The sequence below is a fragment of the Vanacampus margaritifer genome, chromosome 12 (genome assembly GCF_051991255.1).
Source record: "Vanacampus margaritifer isolate UIUO_Vmar chromosome 12, RoL_Vmar_1.0, whole genome shotgun sequence".
In the NCBI taxonomy this organism is placed as follows: Eukaryota; Metazoa; Chordata; class Actinopteri; order Syngnathiformes; family Syngnathidae; genus Vanacampus; species Vanacampus margaritifer.
Genome location: NC_135443.1, coordinates 2,594,552 through 2,618,127, shown reverse-complemented (window position 1 = coordinate 2,618,127; position 23,576 = coordinate 2,594,552). Strand labels below are relative to the sequence as shown.

The 23,576-nt window shown below is 39.8% G+C and overlaps 1 protein-coding gene across 3 annotated transcripts in view; it reads right to left on the bottom strand.

The window, feature by feature from the left end:
• Positions 1–838: 838 nt before the first annotated feature.
• Positions 839–23,576, bottom strand: part of dachc (dachshund c) — a 40,009-nt gene continuing 17,271 nt past the window's right edge. For 2 of the 3 annotated variants that reach the window (XM_077582637.1, XM_077582635.1), the window contains 9 exons: positions 21,039–21,146; positions 16,643–16,824; positions 15,419–15,539; positions 15,211–15,327; positions 8,015–8,190; positions 6,363–6,513; positions 4,926–5,057; positions 4,665–4,736; positions 839–1,210 (listed from right to left, as the gene is read on the bottom strand). In XM_077582637.1, coding sequence (XP_077438763.1) covers positions 1,173–1,210; positions 4,665–4,736; positions 4,926–5,057; positions 6,363–6,513; positions 8,015–8,190; positions 15,211–15,327; positions 15,419–15,539; positions 16,643–16,824; positions 21,039–21,146 — 1,097 coding nt within the window. In that variant the 3' untranslated portion in view covers positions 839–1,172. The remainder of the gene's footprint in view (positions 1,211–4,664; positions 4,737–4,925; positions 5,058–6,362; positions 6,514–8,014; positions 8,191–15,210; positions 15,328–15,418; positions 15,540–16,642; positions 16,825–21,038; positions 21,147–23,576) is intronic. The other variant, XM_077582636.1, reaches the window with a different exon arrangement.

Sequence of the window (23,576 nt, the reverse complement as noted above, 5' to 3'; positions counted from 1 at the left end):
AACTTCAGAAAACAGGTGAGCTGCGATTGGTCGTTGCCAGAGCCCCGAGCAACTGTGATGTCATCTTCAGTGGACAGCAAGTGACAAAATGGCCGCCAACAATCAACCAATTACAGCGCAACTTCAGAAAACAGGTGAGCTGCGATTGGTCGTTGCCAGAGCCCCGAGCAACTGTGATGTCATCTTCAGTCGACAGCAAGTGACAAAATGGCCGCCAACAATCAACCAATTACAGCGCAACTTCAGAAAACAGGTGAGCTGTGATTGGTCGTTGCCTGAGCCCTGAGCAACTGTGATCATCTTCAGTCAACAGCCAGTGGAAAAATGGCCGCCCGCTGAGATGGATAAAAAACGGCTGGATTTTGCTGCATAACTCATATTCCACAAATGTAATATTAATCAGAATGTCATTTTTAGACTAGTGAGGACACATATAAGATATTCGTGCCAATAAATGTTTAAGGTTGACTTCCACTTTAAGCAGAAAAATCCTTCTGTTTTTGTCCACCTCATGGGGGCGGCCATTTTGTCGTGTACTGCCACCTGCTGTCGACTGAAAACTGATGTCACAGTGCCCTCGGGCTCGCATTTCAAAAGTCACAGCTCAGCTTTTTTTACTTGAAGGACCTTTTAAAGAAGCCAGAGTTCAAAGGTCATACATTTTTGATGATCAGATTAGAGCATAAAGTTGATTTGATCTTAGCTTAATTGCAAAACTCCAACTTCAAGGTCATAGAAAAAAACAAAAATGAATTCGCTTCTCATTTGTTCTCATGGAAAAAAACAAAAAGAAAAGTGTGAAGTGTAGGGGGAAAACACAGGCAAAGACGGATTAATATGAAAAAGTATCTGTATTGTCTTGTCAAACTGCCCTACTGCATAACATACACCAAACATGTACTGACTATACAACATGCCTTTTTTGGATTATAACAACAAAAAGCAATGGCTATATATGTACACAGCTGGTTGACAAGTTATACTGATCACTTGTGCCCAGACAAAAAACAACTACGCCCGTCATCAAATAGGATCTCAGCAGAAAGAAACATAAACAAACACGTCATGAGAATAAAGGAATTGTTGTGACTACTGTCCAGGATTGGGTGATAAATGCAATAAATTAAAGGTCGAGAAGAGTGGGAGAGTTCAAACGTGTCCGCCGTCCTCCTTCAGTACATCGAGGCCGTCTGCAGGAATACTCGGCCCTCTGAAAGACAAAATGAATTTCGGCGTTTTTATGGCCAATCCTCCAAATGATCATCAAATTTGATGCCATACGTCTGCCCACGTTTAGACCACGTAAGCAGAAAAGCTTCGCAAAATAACGTCGCCCATCTGTCGAGCAGACCCCGCGTCTGATGCGGTCGATTTGGAGCTGATCAAAGTGCAAGTCGTGGACTTGGCCCAAAATGGATGCTTCGAACAAAAATGCTCTTTTTTTTTTTTTTCTGTTCAATGTCATCGGTTGAGTCCTTTAGACTTTTTCGTGCGTTCTGTTATGATAGGCATGTCCGCTAAATTTCATCTTGGTTGCTAATACTGGTGTTATTTCTTCATTTTCAGAAACTCCACAAAATGATGAAATAAAAAATCCAAATTTTGATGCAGTTCTTTGCCAACAGATTTATGGCATAAGCAAAAACGCTTTGCAGTTCAGAGCTTCACCTATTTTTTTTCCCGATTAGGGCTCATTTAGACAAATTTTGTAGTTTGTCAACGTACGAGCCCAGGCATTTGCCCAAAATCAATGTGGTAAATCAAAATGGCCGACTTCCTGTTGAACTTCCTCAATGGGGTCTGGAGATGTTTTCCTGTGTCCTGATATGATAGTGATTTTTTAAGACTAGTGTCAGGGGCTTTTTTTTGAGGGGAGGGGGTTAACCGGCGCTATTGTACAAGGGTACATATATATATATATATATATATATAAAAAAAAAAAATTCAGAGGGGGGCGTAATATTCCAAGAAAATCTCACACATTTGCCACTTTCTAAAGTCACAAAGAGAAAAAAAAAAAAAGTCTATAAAGGGGCAAATTGGTGAGAAAAAAAACTTATGCAAAAAAAATGTAAATACATGTAGCGTACTACTCAGATGTTTGTGTCTATACTTTTCGGTCGGGTTTTCAAATAAGGAGATAAGGAGATTGATTATATTGTTTGAAGCGTTGGGTAGACAAATTATTATTTACACATTCATACATTTTGGTATTTCATTGTACAAGTAGCTAAGTTGATGTGTCGAATCTGCTGCTCTCCGTCATTCACTTGCATTGACCTAAAGCATGCCCGCTTCTGATTGGTTAGTGTTAGTCAGCTGATCAGGAAGTGTTGTCGCTCTAGCTTCCGTGTATGAAGAGTAAAGTTTAAATTAAGGATGAATCCGTCTCCATCCTTGCCTTTTCATTTTATAAACAGTGTCCCGTTAACCACCAACGAATCCTCACGATTAGACTAAAGCTACGCTATGTGTATTTCTTGTAAGTTTTTTTTTCTCACAAACTGGCAAATTTGCGATTTTTTTTCTCGAAATGTTACCTATATATCATACAGTTCGCTGGCGTGGTTGCTTTAGAGCGCCTCATTGTCAGCCATGATTGTGTGTACAACACAAGGAGAGAGAGCAGGGCGGGAGGAAATTTACTTAGAATGGACAAAAAAAAGAAGAAGATAATAGATCATTTCAAGTGTTCCATGACGTTAACATGCATGTTTTTGCATGTGGGAGAAAACTCGAGAACACCAGAAAGAAGATTGACTTCGCGTTGACCTAAGAGCATTTATTAAAAAAAAACATTAATAAGAAAGGTTCAGATTTTTGTATTTTTTGATCCCCTTTTCTGCGCGATTAAACTTGCTGGCACAAAGGAAGCGCATCCTGCCCCCGCCGTCTGACAGACAATTCCCCTTTAAATGATTTATTACTGGGTGTTAATTATGCAAATGATGTCCAAACAAACTCATCACTAGAACAATTAAGACAGCCGTTAATTAGTGGCCAGTTCTCTTCTTGCTTCACTGGCATTCAATTAAAAAAAAAAAAAAAAAAAAGCGCCTTGGAACAAGCTCGCTGTCTGCCGCGGCCGGCCCGGGGTCCGGTCCATCGGGTAGTGGGCGGCGGTGTGTGTGTGTGTGTGGGGGGGGCAGGGACGAGGTGGTCTACTGCCAGGAACTCTGGCTTTTCTACTTTCTCTGCTGTCTGTCTAACACGTTGCATTTTTTGCTCGTTCATCCAGTGATGGCGGCGACAATAGCGCGGGACAAATAATAAATATATTAAACGTCACGGTGCATTAAAACAGGAGGCGCATTCAAGCGAAGGCGTGCTGGGCAGTGTTTCTCAGAAGTGATCTAACTCCCTGCGAGGGGTGGGGGGGGGGGGGATCACTCAACAGTCCTTCCAGCAGACTTATCTGCAAGGCAACGAGTGGGCCAACATGATCAATAGCTACCTCTGATTTTGGATTTCCACTTGAACTTTGAACTACATGTGTTCCAACTTGTTTTTCAAGATGCAAGCCGTCATTAGTGAATTTTTTTTAGTTTTTTGCGGGCAGTTAATAATTGTCTCGTAGGTTACTTTTTATATATATATATATGTGTACATGTGCGCTATACTGCCCCTTTGTGGTCAAGGCATGCACACAAGGAGCAGCACGATGCCCATTGAATTTCTGCAAAAAAAAATTACAAAAACTGTTTATTTCATTATATTGAGTGAATAATGTTTTTAATGTATTTTTTTTAATACAGTGCAATAATATAGAGTGCTATTTTTCTTCATATCTGTTGGTGTCTTTTGGGAGTACTAAAAAAGATGAATGTTAATTTCCATTCATTTGGTGCCCAAACTTTTCCTTTAAGCGTTGGTAGGTCAATATATGAGTTATCAGTTATGTTTTCTATGAGGTTTTAAGCTTTATCAGGATTTTGGGCTGACGCCGTATCTTAGTAGAATAGATCTGGCCCTGCACTGACTCAAGTTTTTAAAAAAAATTTTTTTTACTTTTGTATATCTAGAAACACTCTATAGAACACCAATTTATTAATATTATTATTTACTCATTCACTGCCATTGACGGCTATAGACGCCAAAAATTCATTTGAACAATTTCTATTAGTTGAATTTTTTTTTTCCACTTTTGTTAACAAGGGTATGAAAACCCAGATTTATTTTTTTTGTACATTTGGAACAGATACTAAATTTGTGATTAAACGTGAGTTAACTATTAAAGTCATGCAATTAATTACAATTAAAAAATTTAACCGCCTGTCGCGATAAAAAAAAAGAAAAGAAAAGATTATTAAAAATTGGGGGCGTCAGGCGATCATTTTTTAAAATCGTAATTAATTGCATGACTTCACTAGTTGACTCACGATTAATCGCAAATTTGATATCTGTTCTAAATGTTAAATTAAAAAAAAAAAATACTCTTAAGTGGATTTTTTTTTTTAAACTAATAGAAATAGTTCAAATGAATTTTTGACGTCTATAGCCGTCAATGGCAGTGAATGAGTTAATAAAAATGCTGTACCAAAAATACAGTTTCAGGCCGTGTCAAATGATTGTGCTGTTTTTCCCGCCGCAGTTGCGTTGAAGCTGACTTCACGAGGACACAAGCTGTTGCGCGTCGCAGCTGGACGTTTCTTTTTGTTTAGCACCTTGCACTGTTGCCTTAACGTCCAGCCTGTCGTCCTCCAGCTTGACGACGTCCGCGTCCTGGGTCACAGACTCTGTCGGGGGAGAGAGGCGGCTGATGATTGATGTGCTGCGCTTTGGCCATTAATGAGTAAAGGAAGTCAATTAGAAAGCTAATGAACAGCCGAGGCTGTCGCGAGTAAAACGCTTGTTGACATTTATGTAAAAATAAATGAATAAATAAAAAGACGAAGAAAGCTTCTTTTTTTTTTTTTTCGGCGTACCCGAGAGCGCGCCGGCGGCGTGCTGCAGGAAGCCGTGCTCCGCCTGATCTCGGAGTTTCACCTCCTCTTCCAAGGCCTCCTGAAGTCGCCTCTTACTCCTCTTTTCCTTCTTCAGTCGCTTCTGGATGAGAACTGAAAGAATGAACAGGAGGAGGAAAAAGTGATAAGAATGATGCCATCTATTAGCTTTGGCTCGTCTGTCGGCTGACATCATGTCATGAAGGCTCAGGTGAGATCATCTTGCATTAGGTCAGCGTTGTTGCGCTCACTGTTTGGTAGGAGATGAACTTCCAACAGAATTGTTTTTGAAACTTATTACAACGCATCTTTTAAAATACATTGTAGGCGTAACTTGAATGCAAAATATTGCAAAGCAAAAATGTGTAGAAAATACACTATCTAGTGTGGAGTTTGTGTGTGCCTTTAAGAGGCGGGGCTTGGAAGGGTGGCGCGTGACATCATCAAATCTATGCGTGAGTGTGAGCTGTGGTCGACAGCAGCACCTGTGTGACTACGCTGTGTTTATGGATTTTATTTAAATCATTGAAAATAAATAAATAAATAAATAAATAAACAAACAAATAAATAATTTCTAACCTGACACTATTTGCTGTTTAGTGCTTAGGTCAAAGCAAAAAAAAAAAAAAGTGTTGCTCAGACACTGTTTTGCGGAATTTTGTTCAATTGAATTGAGCAGCTTTTTTGAGACAAAACTAGTGCTTTGCTGCCATGTTGTGGCATCTTGGTGCCATGGAACAATACTGACACAAGACGAGGCGCTTCACTGAGACAAAACAAGTGCTTTGCCGCCATGTTGAGGCATCTTGGTGCCACGGAATTATGTTGAAGAGAGTTGAGGAGCTTTTTTTGAGACAAAAGTAGTGCTTTGCTGCCATGTTGTGGCATTTTGGTGCCATGGAACAATACTGACATGGGCTGAGGGGCTTCTTTGAGATAAAAGTAGTGCTTTGCCACCACTTTCTGGCGTCTTAGTGCAAAGGGAACTACTTTGCTTTATGTTGGCACGAGTTGAGCTCTTCAGCACAAAAGCAGTGCTTTGCCGCCATCCTATGGCATCCTGGTGCCAAGGAAGTGAGATGAGGAAGCTCCATTTAGACAAAATTAGTGGTTTGCCATCCTGTTGTGGCATCATGATGCCAAGGAACTATGAGTTGAGGATCGTCACAGAGACAAAAGTAATGCTTTGACGCGATCTGTCAATGTGAATAATCCAAGTTTGTTAAAAAAAAATAAAAAAATAAAAATAAAAATTTAAAAATTTAAAAATTTAAAAATTTAAAAATTTAAAAATTTAAAAATTTAAAAATTTAAAAATTTAAAAATTTAAAAAAATAAAAATATAAAAAAATAAAAATTAAAAAATTTAAAAATTAAAAAATTAAAAAATTAAAAAATTAAAAAATTAAAATAAAAAACCTCTGTTTTTCTGCTCCATGCTGAGCTGCCTCTCCAGCGTCTCTCTTAGCTCTCGCTCGCGCACCAGCTCCATCTTCAGCTCGGTCCTCTCCAGGTGGTCCTGCTTCTCCTGCGCCCGGGCGTTCTCGATGGCAACCCTCAGCAGACCCTGCTTGGAGACACACACGGGCGCACATCAACAACAGGTTACACCGCAAACATCAAAACAAGGAATTTGCAAATGAACTAGTAGTTCAAAACAGCCTACAATGAGATTTCGATGGGAGTTGCGTACCTACGAGGAGTTTCGGTTGTTTGGATCCAAGGTGTCATAATGCAAGAAAATCCGGCATAGCGTCATAAAGACACAAGCCGTCCCCGTCTTAGATTTAGGCCACAAAATAAGAAAATGCATCTTTTGTTTCAAGCAAAAAAAATTAAAAAAATTATGAAAAATTTAAACTTTACTTGTTTAGTTTTTTTGCCATCGATAAAAGACTGAGCAAATGGTTTAATCAAACCCATAATAGCAGTAAATCTTTAAATAAGACAAAACTATAAAAATCAATTATAACTTATACAATTTAGATATACAGCAGGATACAGTATAGCAATAAAAATGACAAAATCCTCATGAGAACATAATTGTTATAAATGTTTAAATAATAATAATAATAAAACACATATACCTTTTTAATCAACAGTATGTAGGGCTGTAATAATGTGTAACATTTGTACATATGAAATAACATTTTGAAAAAATGTATTTTAAAATATTTAAATTGCAAATTTATTGAAATGTGTTAACTTTATATAATAATTATATTGCCATTTCCATTTCCACTTCAATTGCACATTTTCTTTTTATTGTAATACATATTGTATTTGTGTTAATGCTGTTTTTTGCTGAAAAAATGTAAATATTTTTTTTATTAATTTATTAATAATAATATTTTAATTTATTAATACATTAATAATTAATTATATAATTAGATTAATATAATTATATTTTATATTAATGATATGATATTTTTTTTTTTGCTATACCTTTATTTTTATTTTTCATATTTTATTGCATCATTATTATTTATACTTTTCATTTTCATGATTTTTTAATATATATTTATGCATTTAAAAAAAAAATTGTATTTCAGTCATTTTTCTTTTTATTTGTCATATTTATTCCTACATATTTTACCATATCTTTTGTGGATTTTTGTTTTTAAAACGATGGCTTGGTAGTCTTCTGACGTCGTTTCCGTTTTGTTTCAATTTATAAACATATTGTATTGACGAGCCTCAACACATGGTGCGGGTGCTCGACACACTGAGCTCGCCATCGCCCCAAAGTGCTTTTTTTTTTTTTTTTTTATAACTAAAATTGTAGCGCATGTCTCACTGGGGTCAGATTAGGTAACAAACCAAGTTTTTTTTTTTTTCGCAGAGTGAAAACCAAGCTGGCGGTGACTCCTCCGCAACAAAGACATGCAACATGTGAGAAGCGGGTCACGGCACGCCCATCGCAATTGAACCATATCCTGAATGTCTGCCGGCTCTCTTATTTACCATTGCGGCTACTCTCAAAAGAGCGCCTCGTCGTCGCCCTTCTATTCATCTGGCAGTATAATAGCGGCGACGCTAATAATGGCAACAAAGCCCCGGCAGAGCCTCACCTGGATGTTGGTGAGGAGGGTCTCGATGGAGGACAAGCCTTCCGGGAAGATGAAGGGAGCGTGGTGGAGACCCGCTGGGAGCTTGTGTCCCGCCGGGTACGGCGCCTTCTCGCAGCCGTCCCTGCTCGGCGGGGGGTGCTGGTACACTTGTCTATCAGCGGCCAACGGGTTGGATTCTGCAAGACATTTAGGCCAACGTTTCTCAGGCCCTAATATGGAGGCACTTTCACACTCTTGAAAAGAACACATCAACAAAAGACGTGATCCCTCGCGTGGCCGGCCAAAACCGGATGGACTGTGGATTACTTCGCTTTTGTTACACACGAGTCCAAAACTGTTACTGTTTTGCACACCAGTCACAGTCACGGTTTCAAGTTCAAAACGTGTAACTTTAACATTTCTTGACAATAACACGTTACATGTGACCTCGCTAGTCTAAACGTGACATTCCGATGAATATTACATTTGTGGAATACGAGTTATGCAGCAAAATCCAGCCATTTTTAATCCATGTCAGGGGGCGGCCATTTTGCCACTTGCCGTCGACTGAAGATGACATCACAGTTGCTCAGGGCTCAGGCTACGACCAATCACAGCTCATCTGTTTTTGGAGCTGAGCTGTGATTGGTTGAGACCTGAGACGTGAGCAACTGTGATGTCACTGATATTGATTGATCAAAACTGCTGGATTTCGCTGCTTAATTCATATTCCACTAACGCAATGTTAACCAGAAATGATGAACCAAAGACACCGTACTGAATTAAAAGATTATTTTGATGATTTTCCAGATGTTAACAGATGCTTTGAGATACGAGTGACCCAATTTACAAGACATGACTTTGACATTTATAGTAATGTTTACTCATTTACTGCCAGTCCAATAAAAATAGAACTTTGACGTCTTTAGCCGTCAATGGCAGCGAATGAGTTCATGTCCAACCCTGCTGCCGCCACGAGTGAAAACACTTTGCTTTTAAGGCGCTTAATTTTTTGGGGGCCTTCACTTCCAGAGAAGGATGCATTTATGCAGCGCTTTCCAATTCATATTTCGCCCATAATTAAATTCAACAAACGCTCTCCAGCTTCAACGAGGGAAAAAAAAGAGAAAGGCCTTCCCAAATAAATCACAAAGACATTTTCTCATTCTGCCCGTAAAGCATTTTTATTACGACGTGCCGCATTTTGACAGCTGCTGCGTAAAGTACTTTTGGAATTAAAGCCTCTTTTCATGTGACCAACGCGAGCAAGGCCGCACGCGCCGCGCCGCTGAACAAATTCAACCAGATGCGATTTGGGTTCTCCGCAACACATTTGAATAATTTACAGCTTTCTAATTTGTTGAGTGAATTCCTTGTAAACACATAAAAGCACATATTAAATGGGTGTTTACACTAATCTTTGTCCCGGTTTAGGATTTCTCTTTTTATGGCATGGCAGCACGCCGATTGATAATGCATCACAGCTTGACGTGGCCCATAAAAAGCAGCAAAGAAGAAGAAGCTGCATTATGGATGACCATCTGTTTGTAACACGTGAGAAGCACGCGTGTGCCCGCCGCCGCACGGCAGTAACAAAGTAGAAATACTTTTAACATGTTCAGAGTGGACGACTCCGTACGGCAAGTTGTTTTACAGGAGCCACAGAAGATTGCATGCTATGACTATGTAAACAGCAGAACGACCTAAAGTTCAATTCTCTGCTGATTACAAAAGATCATTTGGAACACATGTTGGTTTCACCAAAAAATACCTCTTTCTGACCAACAAACGGTGAAAACAAGTTTTTTGTCACGGCAATATTTTTTGCTGCATTTTTTCGGTCGGTATCATTACCTAATTTAGCATTTTTAATTTCTTTATATTTTATTTTATCATGATCTATTGTCACTTAAAAATCTATATGTAAGTTTTTTTTTTTTTTAAATATACGTTTTTTTGTTTATTTTATGTGAAGTTATCAAAACAAGTATTTTATGTATTTGACAGAAAAAAAATCATTTTTATTTTTGAATTTTAAAAGCCAAAAGTTGCTTCAAGACAACCCTTTTCTAATATTATTGAAATTTGAATATAATTGAAAAAATAGCCAAATATAATATAATAATAATAATAATAATTAAAAAAAATACTAATAATATCAATAATAATAATAATAATAATCTGGACACTCAAGGTCACCTTACAACAACAGTTAAAAACATACAAATACAATGTCAAGAACAACATAAAATAATGTCCACTGAATGCGTCAAATCAGGCCCAGCTGAAAAATATACACTACTTTGTCTCGCAACTTTCTTATGTCTACACATTTCTACGTTTTTGAGCTATGAGCATATATTTGCTTATAGTCTCTAGTGGCCGGAATCTACTGTACACCACGGAGTTGTTGCGGGGTTTTCTACGCCCCAACGACAGGCGCTAGCCAATAGCTAGCTTGAAAGCTAACAGGGCTCTGGGGCTAAAGTTAACAATGTCTCAAATCTGCAAGTTTATTCCTCGTAAATTTGTGATGGGTTTTTTTTTTGTCGCAAATTTGCTACTTTATAATGTCACAAATGTCAGATTTTTTCTCGTAAATTTGCGAATTTTCTCTCTCACAAAATTGCCACTTTATAATATCGCATATCACATCCAAAAAGAAATACACATACAAAATAAAAATAAAAAATACAAAAAAATATATATATATGTATAAAAAAATAAAATAAAATGAGAGCAATGATGATGACATGTCAAATCGGTAAAATTACCGAATGGACAATACTGAGCTCTAAAAAAATAAATAATAATAATAATATCGCAAATATTTGAGTTTGTTGTAAATTTGTGAGTTTTTCCCCCACAAATTTGCCACTTTATAATATCGCAAATATTTCAGTTTTTTCTTGTAAATTTGTGAGTTTTTTTCTTGAAAATTTTCCACTTTACAATGTCGTAAATATTTAAGTTTTTCCTTTTTTTTCCTCAGAATATCAGCCCTCTCTCTAAAAAAATATATATATCTATATATAAGTGCCCCCCTAATACATTGTCATAGAAATCCATGTTAGACTTTTTTTCCCCCTTTTTTTTTTTGGAGTGTCCATGGAGGGTTAGCGGAGCTTAAACGCGCACTTTGATAACCTGACACCCCCCCCCCCCCCCCCTCTCTCTCGTCTATCTGTGACAAATGACAGTGTTTTCTCCACTTAGCTGACCGCAGCATCTTTCTATCCCAAAAAACGCACGGCTCGGCCTCACGTCTTGGCAACTGTCACATTCAAGGTGTTTCACAGATGAGAAGCATTGCCCCCCCCCCCCACCCTCTCCAACCACACACACACACACACACACACACACACACACACACACCTTTGTCTATTACTTTCTAGCTAAGAGCATTGCTCTGCAGAGAAAGGTAATTAGCAGGTGCTGGCGAGCTCAGCGGAGGGCATCCAACGACACTCCTGTGGCTCACACAGACACACACGCGCGGACGTACATAAACGTACACACACATACTGATAGCCCGCTGAAGTGCGCAGTCAGCAGCGTGGGCTCCCCAGGCTCCTTGGATGTGACTGATCCTTTATTGAGTTACTGTTTTACGCCTACTTTACCTCACTCTCTCTCTCACACACACACACACACGCACGTCAGTCATAAACACACACACACACACACCCCGTTTGATCATTTACCCATCTCCCTAACCAAGGTCACTGTCTGTTTTCTCCCCCCTCCTTCTCTTAAACTTCATTGCTCTTTTTCCTCCGCTCTTATTCCTCTCCCGGCTGTCCCCGGGGGGCATCGAGCATCGCCACGTGAAGACTGCCAGTCAGCGGAAGAGAGGGAGGGAGAGAGGGAGGGAGGGGGGGGGGGGATGGAGGGAGGGATGGAGGAGAGGTGAGTTGAGACAGAGACGGAATAAAATTCTGCTGATGTTTGGTTAATGGGAGTGAGGTGTCAGGGATGGCCTCTGATCTTTGCTGCATGGATACGTTGTTCAAAGAGCGCACGAAACAGCACACACAGCCAAATCTGATTCTCCCTCACGCGCGCGCGCGCACACACGCAGATTTAAGCACAATGGATTGACAGAATGACAGCGCCAACGTGCCCTTTGAAAACTTTGCCCCCCCAACCCCCCCCCCCCCCTCCTCATCCATCCTGATCCGCAGAAGACGCATGTAATCCGGCAAATGTACGCAGGCTTCATTTGCATGCGAGGAAATCAATTCAAAGTCAATTGCATAAATGCGGCGTCCACCCGAAGGAGGCTTTTGCGCGCCGCCGTCACCGCCTTTGTCAATATGTTCACAGCGACCTGACAGCCCCCCCTTACCACAAAAAAAAAAAAAAAAAAAAACTTACCTGAGGATGCCTTTGTGATTTGGCAGATTTGATTTACGGAATAATGCGATTGGGCATTAGAATACATTTGCACAGACGCTGGCCTCTTTATTTTTCTGCTGACTGTTTGTCCTTGAGCAGTCCTCATTAAGCTAATGCAAAGCTCGCCGACAGAGAAGCAAACAAACTGACGTTGCAGCGCCGCGCCGACGCTGGGGCCCTAACGACAGGGAGGCGGCTCGTTATGCAGATGAGGTCCGGGAGCGCCGCCCGGCTCGTTAGGCCGCGGCCCCGCAGACGCCCCCCGGCAAATGGCTGGCTAATGCCACGCCGATGGACTTTGGGAAGGATGATCTCGCTCGGACCACCTTAAAGTGGAAGTCAACTTTCAACATTTCTTGACAATATGTTATATGTGACCTCACTAGTTTAAACACGACATTTTGATTAATATCACATTTGTGGAATATGAAGCAAAATCCAGCCGTTTTCATCCATCTCAGGAGGCGGCCATTTTGCCACTTGCTGTCGACTGAAGATGACATCACAGTTGTTTGGGTCTCAGGTAGCAACCAATCACAGTGCAGCGTCAGAAAACAGGTGAGTTGTGATTGCTCGTTGCCTGAGCCCAGAACATCTGTGATGTCATCTTCAGTCGACAGCAAGTGGCAAAATGGCCGCCCCATGAGATGGAGAAAAATGGCTGGATTTTGCTAAATAACTCCTATTCCACAAAGGTAACGCTTAGACTAGTGAGGTCATATATAACATATTGTCAAGAAATGTTTACGGTTGACTTCTACTTTAAAGTGGTCCGAACAAGATCATCGTTCCCAAATAAGAAGTTGATGATGGCCTTCCGCTTCCCCGCCGAGAGCGAGGAAGGCGAAAAAATTCCGTCCATCAGCGTGCCAATCACAGCTCAGCTTCAGAAAACAAGTGAGCTGTGATTGGTTGACAACAAGTGACAAAATGGCCGCCCCCTGAGATGGATAAAAACTGCTGGATTTTGCTGCTTAGCTCATATTCCACTAACACAATATTAACCAGAATATCATATTTAGACTAGTGAGGTCACATATAGCATATTATTGTCAAGAATTTTTATTTTTTTTTTTTTCCGCCCCACGACTCTGGCTGGATTTTGAAGTGTTCGGTTTAGGTGAACGGTATGGGAATTCTTTTTTTTTTTTTTCTTTCTCACGCACGCACACACGCACGCACACACGCACACACACACGCACAAACACACATAAAAAAAAAATAAATAAAAAAAAAGGGAGAACAATGATGATGACATTTCAAATGATCAATACTGAGATCTCCCAGAAAAAAAGGAGGGGGGGGGGGGGTTGACTTCCCCTTTAAAACAAATGCACATTTCAGTTGTTGGAGTGCAATTTTGGAAGTCAGCAGGTAATTTTCATTGAAGAAAATTTGCATTGGAAATTTGACAGGTTGTTTAAATTTTGGTCACCTCACTAATGCAAATATAATGAAACTTTCTACTAGATTACACCATATATCAATTTTGGGACAAGGGAGCAATTTCCTGTAATAGTCTTAGTTTGCAACAGAGGCATTTAATGGCTTACTGCATTCCAATGGAGTCAATGAATGACACACATTTGATATTGTTCCTTTCCAGCCATGAAAAGTGTTAATGGAAGGAATAAAAACAGAAATATAAAAATGAATGAACGAGCTTGTTGCTTAATATAGCAACTGTTTTTGAAAATCCTGCAAAGGACGCCGTGTTTGCATGGATTATTCAAAGTATCCAAACATCCTATTGGCAGGCTTTGTTCCCTGCCTATTGATTTGTCCGTGGAATAATCATTACGGATTAAGAATCTGCAAATGATTAATCGCTGTGACAAGAACATCTTAGAAAAAAGCTCTGTGACCCAAAGGAGATGTTGGTGTTGTTTAATGTGAGTGTTTTAAAACTTCCGAAAGTTGTTGTTGTTTTTTTTAGGATGGGATCGTTTTTGTCTCGTCTTGACTCATTTTTTGTCGTTTCGCTGGCATTGTGGATTCTTATTTTACACTATCTTATTGATTCTTATTCAAATTATCTTTAACTTTAACCTTTTTTTCCTCCTCAATATTTTACTTTTGGTTTTCAAGTTTACACACAAAAAAGCTAATAAACATTCATTAAAAAACAAACAAAAAAACAAATCAACAATAATAAATACTAGGAGTGTCAGGTGATTAAAATTTTTGATCGTAATTAATCACATGACTAATAGTTAACTCACGATTAATCGTAAATTTTATATCTGTTCTAAATGTACAATAAAAAAAATGTCATACTCTTGTCAACATAAAAGAAGAAAGAAGAAAAATTTGTGAAAAGTTAAGTTAAAATTAAAAATATGTAGTGTACTGTAAAAAAAAATGAGTGTGATATTGATTTGTGTTGAAGTCATCTTTCTGCCACTAGATGGCATAATTGCATTTGTAAGATGTTGGTGACCGCTCAGTGCATTTTTCTTTTCATATTAAGAGCTATCTAATCTTTAACATGAAGTAACTTGTGAAATACTGCACATTTTTAAAAATGAAAAATAAAATACAACTTGACCCAGTCACCACAAATATGTGCATTATTATTAAAATTTATTACTGCTAAAATTTTGTCGTGGACATGTCTGCTGCGTTGCGACTGGAATTCCCCCAGTACAGGCTTTCAAAGTACGGGCCGGCCATTAATCGCACGTTAAAGGAACTTTAAATTAACTCAAAATGAACGCACTCATTTTGACACCCATAATAAATACATAAATTAATCAAAAATCAAAAACCTTCCCCTTTTAACCTGACCACTGAGCCACTTTTCTTTTTAGGCGTCTTACCTTTGTCAGCGCGCGCTCTTTTGCTTTCCTTGCTGTATTCCATCGAGTCGGACTCTCTGACCCCCCCCGACTGTGCCAACACGCAGTGACTTAAAGTGACGTTATCGGGGAGCTGGTCTGAAGTCAAAACGTAGAAAAAAAGTTCAAACTGGCATCACAATATGGCTTTTGTGCTTGGCATTTGTGAAAATATGGCTTTCGTACGTACATGTGTTTTCTGTAGCGCGTTCCGTGTGAGAGGGCGAACTGGACACGCTGCTGTGATTGGACGACATCTGCGCTTCCTCCAGCGAGGGGGAAGGGGAGGGGCTATCGTCGTGCATTCGCTCCTATTGGCAAAATAGAGGACGGTTATTCCTGAATCTGACAAACTGCTAAAACAGCACCAATATTACCCAATTCACAATCCATTCTCATTTTTCTTAAAACTACAACATTAGGTAGGTGTACCTAATGTAGAGGCCGGTGAATGCGGGGATTTTGATGGAAAATGTGATGTCAACTATTGCACTCGAGTTTTTTTCCCAGAACAATTGGGATCATTGTTATTAGTCTCGGAAACTGTGAGCTATTCAAAACAAAGTATTCCTCCTTGCAATCAGGAGTGAACTTTTTTGTTTCTTAAAATGTGACATCATACTTTCAAATGTATTAATCGTTATAACAGAGAGAATGAGCGGGAGATTAGCAAATAATTTCAATTCATTTGTTCTCACAACTACTTTGTAGGATTCTGCACTAAAAGTATGAAGAAGGCTGACATAGTTAGGAAGGACAATGAACACCAGTAAAATACATATTTCTGTCATGGAAAACTATAACCTTTGGAGTGAGCCATGTCAGTTGCTGCATCTATTTGGAGGCACACAAAAATAGTCCAGTTCAAATACAGTGCAGCGCGTTTAATACACTGAAAAAATATAACTTTTATGGCATCCTGTTGAACACACAAAAACATTAATGTTGGATATACTGTACTCAGAGGTGGTTTAAAGTTTGCTTTAGCCCCTGATGTTAGCTAGCTAGCTAGCTCCCTAAAAGGTAAACAAGCACCAGCTAGCAAGCACTAAAAGGTAAACAAGCACCATGGGAGCTAGCTAGGGAGCTAGCTAGGGAGCTAGCTAGGGAGCTAGCTAGGGAGCTAGCTAGGGAGCTAGCTAGCTAGCTAGCAAGCACTAAGAGGTAAACAAGCACCATGGGAGCTAGCTAGGGAGCCTCAAGCCAAACTGTGTTTTTTCTTCCTGGACCTGGATTTGCCACCTCTGATTGTACTCTATATTTTTTGATGAACTGACAACATCAACTTGCTATTTTGGCTGTATGATTCCGAACTAAAATTGGTCCACGCGACTTGCTATGAGCAATGTGACCACATGGCTGCAGTCGGACATGATTTTCCGTTTTAGGTGGGCAAGCTTGCGCGCACGTTCACCTTAATGACGGAGGCGGGGGGCCGGGCGGCAGAGTTGACGTGGTGGAGCTGTGCCATGTTGGCGATGCTGGCCAGCGTGCTCAGGCGATTCATCTGGCCCATCGCCATGGAAACGGAGGCCGGTGCCAGACTGGCCGGGATCAGGGGATGTGACATCATCATGAAGGGCAGCTGGTCCAGAACTTGAGAGGGAAAAAACAAGAAGATGAGTAAGGTTAGCTCCCCCCCCCCCACCCCCTTCATATAAGAGGAGCCTTCTGTAATCGCCGAGGATGAGGCCCAATATACGTCATTAGTCACAGTTTGATTCTGAACCCAATCAAGAACTACCGAAAGCTAAATATGGAACAACACTCAAAGTCCAAGAGTCTACTGAAGAAGTTACGGACACGTCACGCAAACAAATAGTAGCAAGACTGGAATTGATGCTAATCACCTAGATGTTAATGGCTATTTAATGAATATTTACTAATTAAATATTATTGATTGGTCGATAAAAGCAGTTTGAGAAAAAGAAAGAGGCAACATAAAATAAATGCAAATTTTGTAGATTTGTACATTTTGTCTATCTTGCACGTGCAGCCCTATGCAAATACGCAAATACTATTCTGTATTTTTTTTAAGACAATATCGGTTCATGCATGTCTGCAACAAAAAAAATGGATTAGGCTAAAAACCCAAAAAGTTATTTAGTTAGTTTTCTGTCAGATTGTTGATTAGTTGTTTATTGAGTTAGTGTTTCTTCTTAGTTTCTTCTTTGTTAATTAGTAAGCTGGTCATTAGAGTGTTTCTTCTTTGTTTAGTTAATTAGTTAGTTTACAGTCACACTGTTGATTAGTTGTCTAGCTACTTCGTTCAGATTTTGATTTGTTAGAAATTTGCGTTTTCTAACTTGTCTGTGAGCAAGTTAGTTAACTGGTGTCTTAGTTATTCAGTCAGATAGTTTTCTGTCAGATTGTTGATTAGTTGTTTAACTGGTTAGTTGTCCCTCGGATGGTTGTATGTTTGGTTTTGGTTAGTTGGCTAGTTAGCGTTTCTTCTTAGTTAGTTAGTTAGTTTTCAGACACATTGTCAATTAGTTGATTGTTTAGCTTTTAGTTTTCAGTCAGGTTGTTGATTTGTTAGCCAGTTAGATAGTTAGTTAGTTAGTTTACTCTTCATCAAGTGTTTTGTAACTTGTCTGTCAGTAACCTAGTGAGTGGTTCTTCTTTTGTAAATTACTTAATTTTCAGTCACATTGTTGTGATTGTTTAACAGCTTCTTTTTCAGTCAGATTGTTGATTTGTTAGCCAGTTAGTTAGCCGATTAGTTAGTTAGTTAGTTAGTAATCATTCAAAAATGTCTCAGCTACATTGTCCCTGGAAAGTTAATGGATAGGTGTCTGAAAGTGCCATGGTTTTCGTAATGAGCCAGAACAGAACCACCCCGTACTCATTAGTGCTCACGCCTGACCAAGAGAACGGCACCGAGGCAGAAAACAAACAAGAGTGGGCCTACCAATAAAGTGGACAAAAAGGTGATAGTGTGAACATTTTGGGATCTCTGTGAGCCCCAAGTGAGATATTTTCTGCGTCTTACTTTTTCTGAATTGCATTGAGGTGACATTCGAGTTGTGCTCACGACAGCACAAAGACGCGATGATGTTCTCGCTGCCCGCCACACTAGCGGCAAACAACCACAATGTCCCTTTTGATATTCCGACGCACTTTCGCCACTTCCAAGCGCACCTCATCTCATCTCGGCCAATCTATTGTTCACAAAGCTCTCTTTAAGTCAAGAATTGACTGGCTTTAAAAAGGAAATCCCTTCTCTCAACAGCACCCCTGTGGCTTGTTGACGTCCCTCTGGTCAGGACACAAACAATTCCATTTGGGGTTGTGGGGGGGGGCGCTCGAGGTTTGACATAAATATTTATCATTTAATAAAGGCACAAGCAAAAACAAAAGACACACACGGGGAGGAAGTGGAACAAAAGAAGCTGATGGCAGTCCTGGTGCCGGGCCAGCAATGCATGATGGGTAATTATGCACACAAAGGAGGGGAGAGAACAACACAACGTTGGTCGCCTTTCTGCACAATTGTCATAAATAATATGAAAGGGACTTAGGGAGGAATGAAGAGGGGGAATGATGGAAGGACAGAAGAAGAGAGGAAGGAAAGGACGATAAGAAATAGGATTTAAGGAAAGGAGGATGAGAGAAGGAACAAAGGAAAACAAATAATAATGAAAGAAATCAAATGAAGGTATGAGTGACAGTAAATTACGGATGGAAACGAAGAGGAAGGAAGGAAGGAAGACAGCAATAATGGAAGCAATAAAGGAAGTCATAAAGGAAGGAAGGAAGTATACAATGATGACAGTAATGAGAGAGTAACAAGTAAATTGAGGGTGACTGGAAAAAAGAAGGAAGGGGGAGAAGGGAAGAAAAGTAAGTAAATGTAGCATGGAAGGATGGTGGAAGAATTGAGGGAGGTAGAGAAGGAAGGAAAGACACCGGGAGGAAAGAAAAAATACAGAAAGACGGAAAGCAGTAATGACAGGACATGAGGAGAGAAAGAAAGAAAGTAAAATAAGTCAGGAAAAAAGTGAACAGAGGAAGACAAAAGCTGCACGGAAGAAAGAAAGTGAGGCAAATATCAATTAAGGCAGAAAGGAGGGAGATTTTTTTTTAATGTAATGAAGATGTCATTATCTTTGACTTATGTGTAAAATATAATAAACGCACAAAAAAAAAAAAAACACACGCCCGATTTGTGCTAATTTAGCTAGCTAATATCAGCCGATTAATCGGTCGTTCCGAGAATGCCTGGTGAGTAAGTCAACATATGTTTGATGTTGTGTGTGTTTTGGAACACTGGACTGCAAACAATCCAAACAAAAGAAAAAACGCAAAAGTGGAACGTAAACAAACAGCTGCTGCCACAATCAAGCAGCAGCCACCGTGCGCATTTGTCCCCGCCCACCACCTCCTCCACCTCCACCTTCCTGCTATCGTTCCATTCTCACCCCCAGCTCCCCACCCCCCCCCCCCCCTTCTTCTCCTTGGCCCTCCCATCGCTCTCGCTTATGTTTCATTAAAAAACATCAAAAGTCAAAGTGGCTCTCTTCTGTTTATCCAAACAAACCATTACTGTAAACAAACAGTGGCTGTAAATTTCCCAGAAGATCTTGTTAAACGCGCAAATGGCGCTAGCGAAAGGTGTCGCGCTCAGCATTTGTGCGAGACCCGCCTTTGTGCTGCCTCCAGCCCTAGTAGGGGCCCTACACTTCCCATAAGGCAGTGGGTGGCGCTGGAGAAAAAAAAACAACAAAAAAAACATGTCGTATGCATGAATGCATGCGTGTGTGTGTGTGTGTGTGTGTGTGTGTGTGTGTGTGTGTGTGTGTTTCCACTTGACTCTAGCATTAAGAGTGATTACGCTTTACAGGTTTCTAATGGGCGGTGGTAACCATGCCACCTAACTCCACGCAGATGCTATCGGCGGCGGTAAACAGAGCTTACGAGCGGACGTGAGCACCCGCAGAAACGCATACAATAGATACTAATAATAGTAATGAGAGCGACATATAAAGACAGACGCGCATAATTTAAACTCGACTTGTGTATGTGCGTGTGCGCGCGCCCTGGACTGCTAGTGTATTCCACGCAGGCCGCCGTATTAAACCCTGTCATCTGTCTAAACACACTGATGTCGCTTTAGCCTGTCGATAACGGGGGTGGAGGGTGGGGGGGGGTGGCGGGGGGGCATCCGGCTTGTGCGCGAGTGTGTGTGTGTGTGTGTGTGTGTGTGTGTGTGCCATCGATTGCCCACCCGTTTGTCGTTTGCATTCAAGGTAGTGAATTAGAGAGAAGGCTATCGATTGGACTTCGGCCTCTCATCTTAGTCATCTCTCTATCTCGCTGGCTGTCCGTCTCCGGCCACAAGGTGGGCAAAGCGCAACACCACGGCCCGCTCCGTCCTTTCATCTGCTCCACATTTACATTTGGCGTCCCAAAAGCCCAGCCCTGTATTATTTGTTGCATTATTTTATTTATTCATTTTACCTGACATTGACATAAATAATTGATTGAAACCATTTTAGATTTAATTAAATCATTGGACAATGATTAACAATCGGTCAACTTCTTTGCCGATTTTAAAAGAGATATCGGCCGATTTTTCTCAAACTTGGTCATGAAATGAATTCAAGTTGTAAGTGAAGGTAGCACTGTTAGCTCCTTTGATGTTGGACTCCTTCCTGAGCTGATGTCACATCCTGCGTCCAATCAGCCGCATGTAAACACAGCTGTGCAATTAGTATTGACAGAAGTGCACCAATGTAACTATTGTGTGGTAACAAAGTAATTAAAAATTCAAGCGTGTGTGTGTGTGGACAAAAAGAGATGACACCGACCCAATCCGGGACTGTGGTCGCCGTTCTCTCCGTTGTGGCTTCCATGATGTTGGTTGCCGTGGTAACCGCCCATCTCCAGTTTGATCTTCTTGGCCAGGGCGGACAGATCTGCGGGAACAGATAATGAAATTGACCTCCAACAGGATTTTAGGTCTGAAAGACAGTTGTTGTTGGGTTTTTTTTGGGGGGGGGGGCAATTTTGCATAATGGGCAGTACCTCACCACATCCAGTAGATGGCGCTGTGCTGAAAAAAGCACACTAACACACTTCCATCAGAATGTTCAAATGTTTTGTTCAAATTGATCTGGCCTGCTTTTGACAGTAAAGAATGCGAACACCTCAACTACTTTTTCTATCCATTTGTATATGAAAAATGGTAGACAGGAAGTTGCATACAACACGCAATGAAAGCCACACAGATGTAACTAAACCGAACCTCCTTAAGCTTGGGCGAGAGAGCGAGTGAAAGGTAAGGGGATCAATAGCATTTAGATCAATGGCCCCAGTGGAAGATTAAGCTCTACGGATGTGCAGGAGGTTGTCACTGGAAGACATTCATTCCAGACGCTCGGCTGCACCGCTCATTTCGTTTGGCAGGGAATCAAGAGAGACATTCATCTCGTCCACACGGCGCACCGTCAACACTCGCCATTCTAGCCACACACGACACTATTAGAAAGTAAATCAGCTACTTTTTTTCCCCCTCTTTTTGCTTTTCAAAAGTACGACAGCATATTAGGGCCATGTATAAATATATATATATATATATATATATATATATTAATTATTAATTATATTATTATATAATTTATTAAGAGGGCAGGGGCAATATTCAGAGAAAAAAAACGTTATAAAGCGGCAAATTTGCGAGAAAAAAACTTGTCAATTTGCGACTTATAAAGTGGCAAATTTGCGACTTTATAAAGTGGCAAATTTGCGAGAAAAGAACTCTAATTTTCGACTTTATAAAGCGGCATATTTGCGAGAAAAAAAACTCGTAAATTTGCGACTTATTAAAATGTCAAATTTGCCACTTTATAAAATGTCAAATTTGCGAGGAAAAAAATAAAATTTTCGACTTTATAAAGTGGCATATTTGCAAGAAAAAAACTCGCAAATTTGTGAGTTTATAAAATGGCAAATTTGCGAGAAAATGCCCCCGTACATTTGCAACTTTCTAAAGTGGCAGATTTGCGAGAAAAAAACTCTAATTTTCGACTTTATAAAGTGGCATATGTGCGAGAAAAAAAACTCGTAAATTTGCGACTTATTAAAATGTCAAATTTGCCACTTTATAAAATGTCAAATTTGTGAGGAAAAAAATTAAATTTTCGACTTTATAAAGCGGCATATTTGCAAGAAAAAAACTCGTAAATTTGTGAGTTTATAAAATGGCAAATTTGCGAGAAAATGCCCCCGTACATTTGCAACTTTCTAAAGTAGCAGATTTGCGAGAAAAAAACTCTAATTTTCGACTTTATAAAGCGGCATATTTGCGAGAAAAAAAACTCGTAAATTTGCGACTTTATAAAATGTCAAATTTGCCACTTTATAAAATGTCAAAATTTGCGAGGAAAAAAATAAAATTTTCGACTTTATAAAGTGGCATATTTGCAAGAAAAAAACTCGCAAATTTGTGAGTTTATAAAATGGCAAATTTGCGAGAAAATGCCCCCGTACATTTGCAACTTTCTAAAGTGGCAGAAAAAAACTTACGAGAATGTGTCTAATGTGAGGATTTGTTGGTGGTTAATGTGACATATGAATAAAATGAAAATGAATGGAAAAATGGAGACGGATTTATTCATTCATCATAATTTAAACTTTACTCAGCAGCTAAATCAACAACACTTCCTGATCCCCTATCAGCTGACGAAACACTAACCAATCAGAAGCTAGCATACTTTAGGTAAATGCAAGTGGAAGACGGAGAGCAGCAAATTCCACACATCAACTTAGCTAGAAGTACAAAAAAAACTAAACAAAATGTATGAATGTGTAAAGAGATTTTTTTTCTTGCAAATCTTGCTACTTTATAGTCGCAAATTTACAAGTTTTTTTTTCTCGGAATATTGCCCCCGCCCTTTAATAAAATATGTATTCATACGTGTGGCCCTAATACACCGTCGTACAAAAGTAAGGAGAATACATTTTCATTTCTTCCGTGAAGCTGTGAACGTGCCCTGACCCGCAAGGGCAAGCTTCCAAATTCATACAATTAAATATGTCTTGCACTAATGCGGACAAACACGGCGAATTATTAAAAGTGGACAACTGTGCAAACAACAGTGAGGAAATGCAAACAAGCCTTAAGTCTTAATTTCCTGATCTTGGCTACATCGAAACATTAGCACCAAGCTCAACTGCTCTGTTGTTTTTTTTCCCTCCTCCTCCTCCTTCTTCTTCTTCTTCACACAAAAGACGCTCTGTCCCACCAAAAACGTCGACAACCACAACAAATTGTCCCATTTTTTCTTCTCATCTTCTCCGCTGCCCTTTTTCCTCGCCTCACTTTTACCTTTTCAAAATGTCAGCAT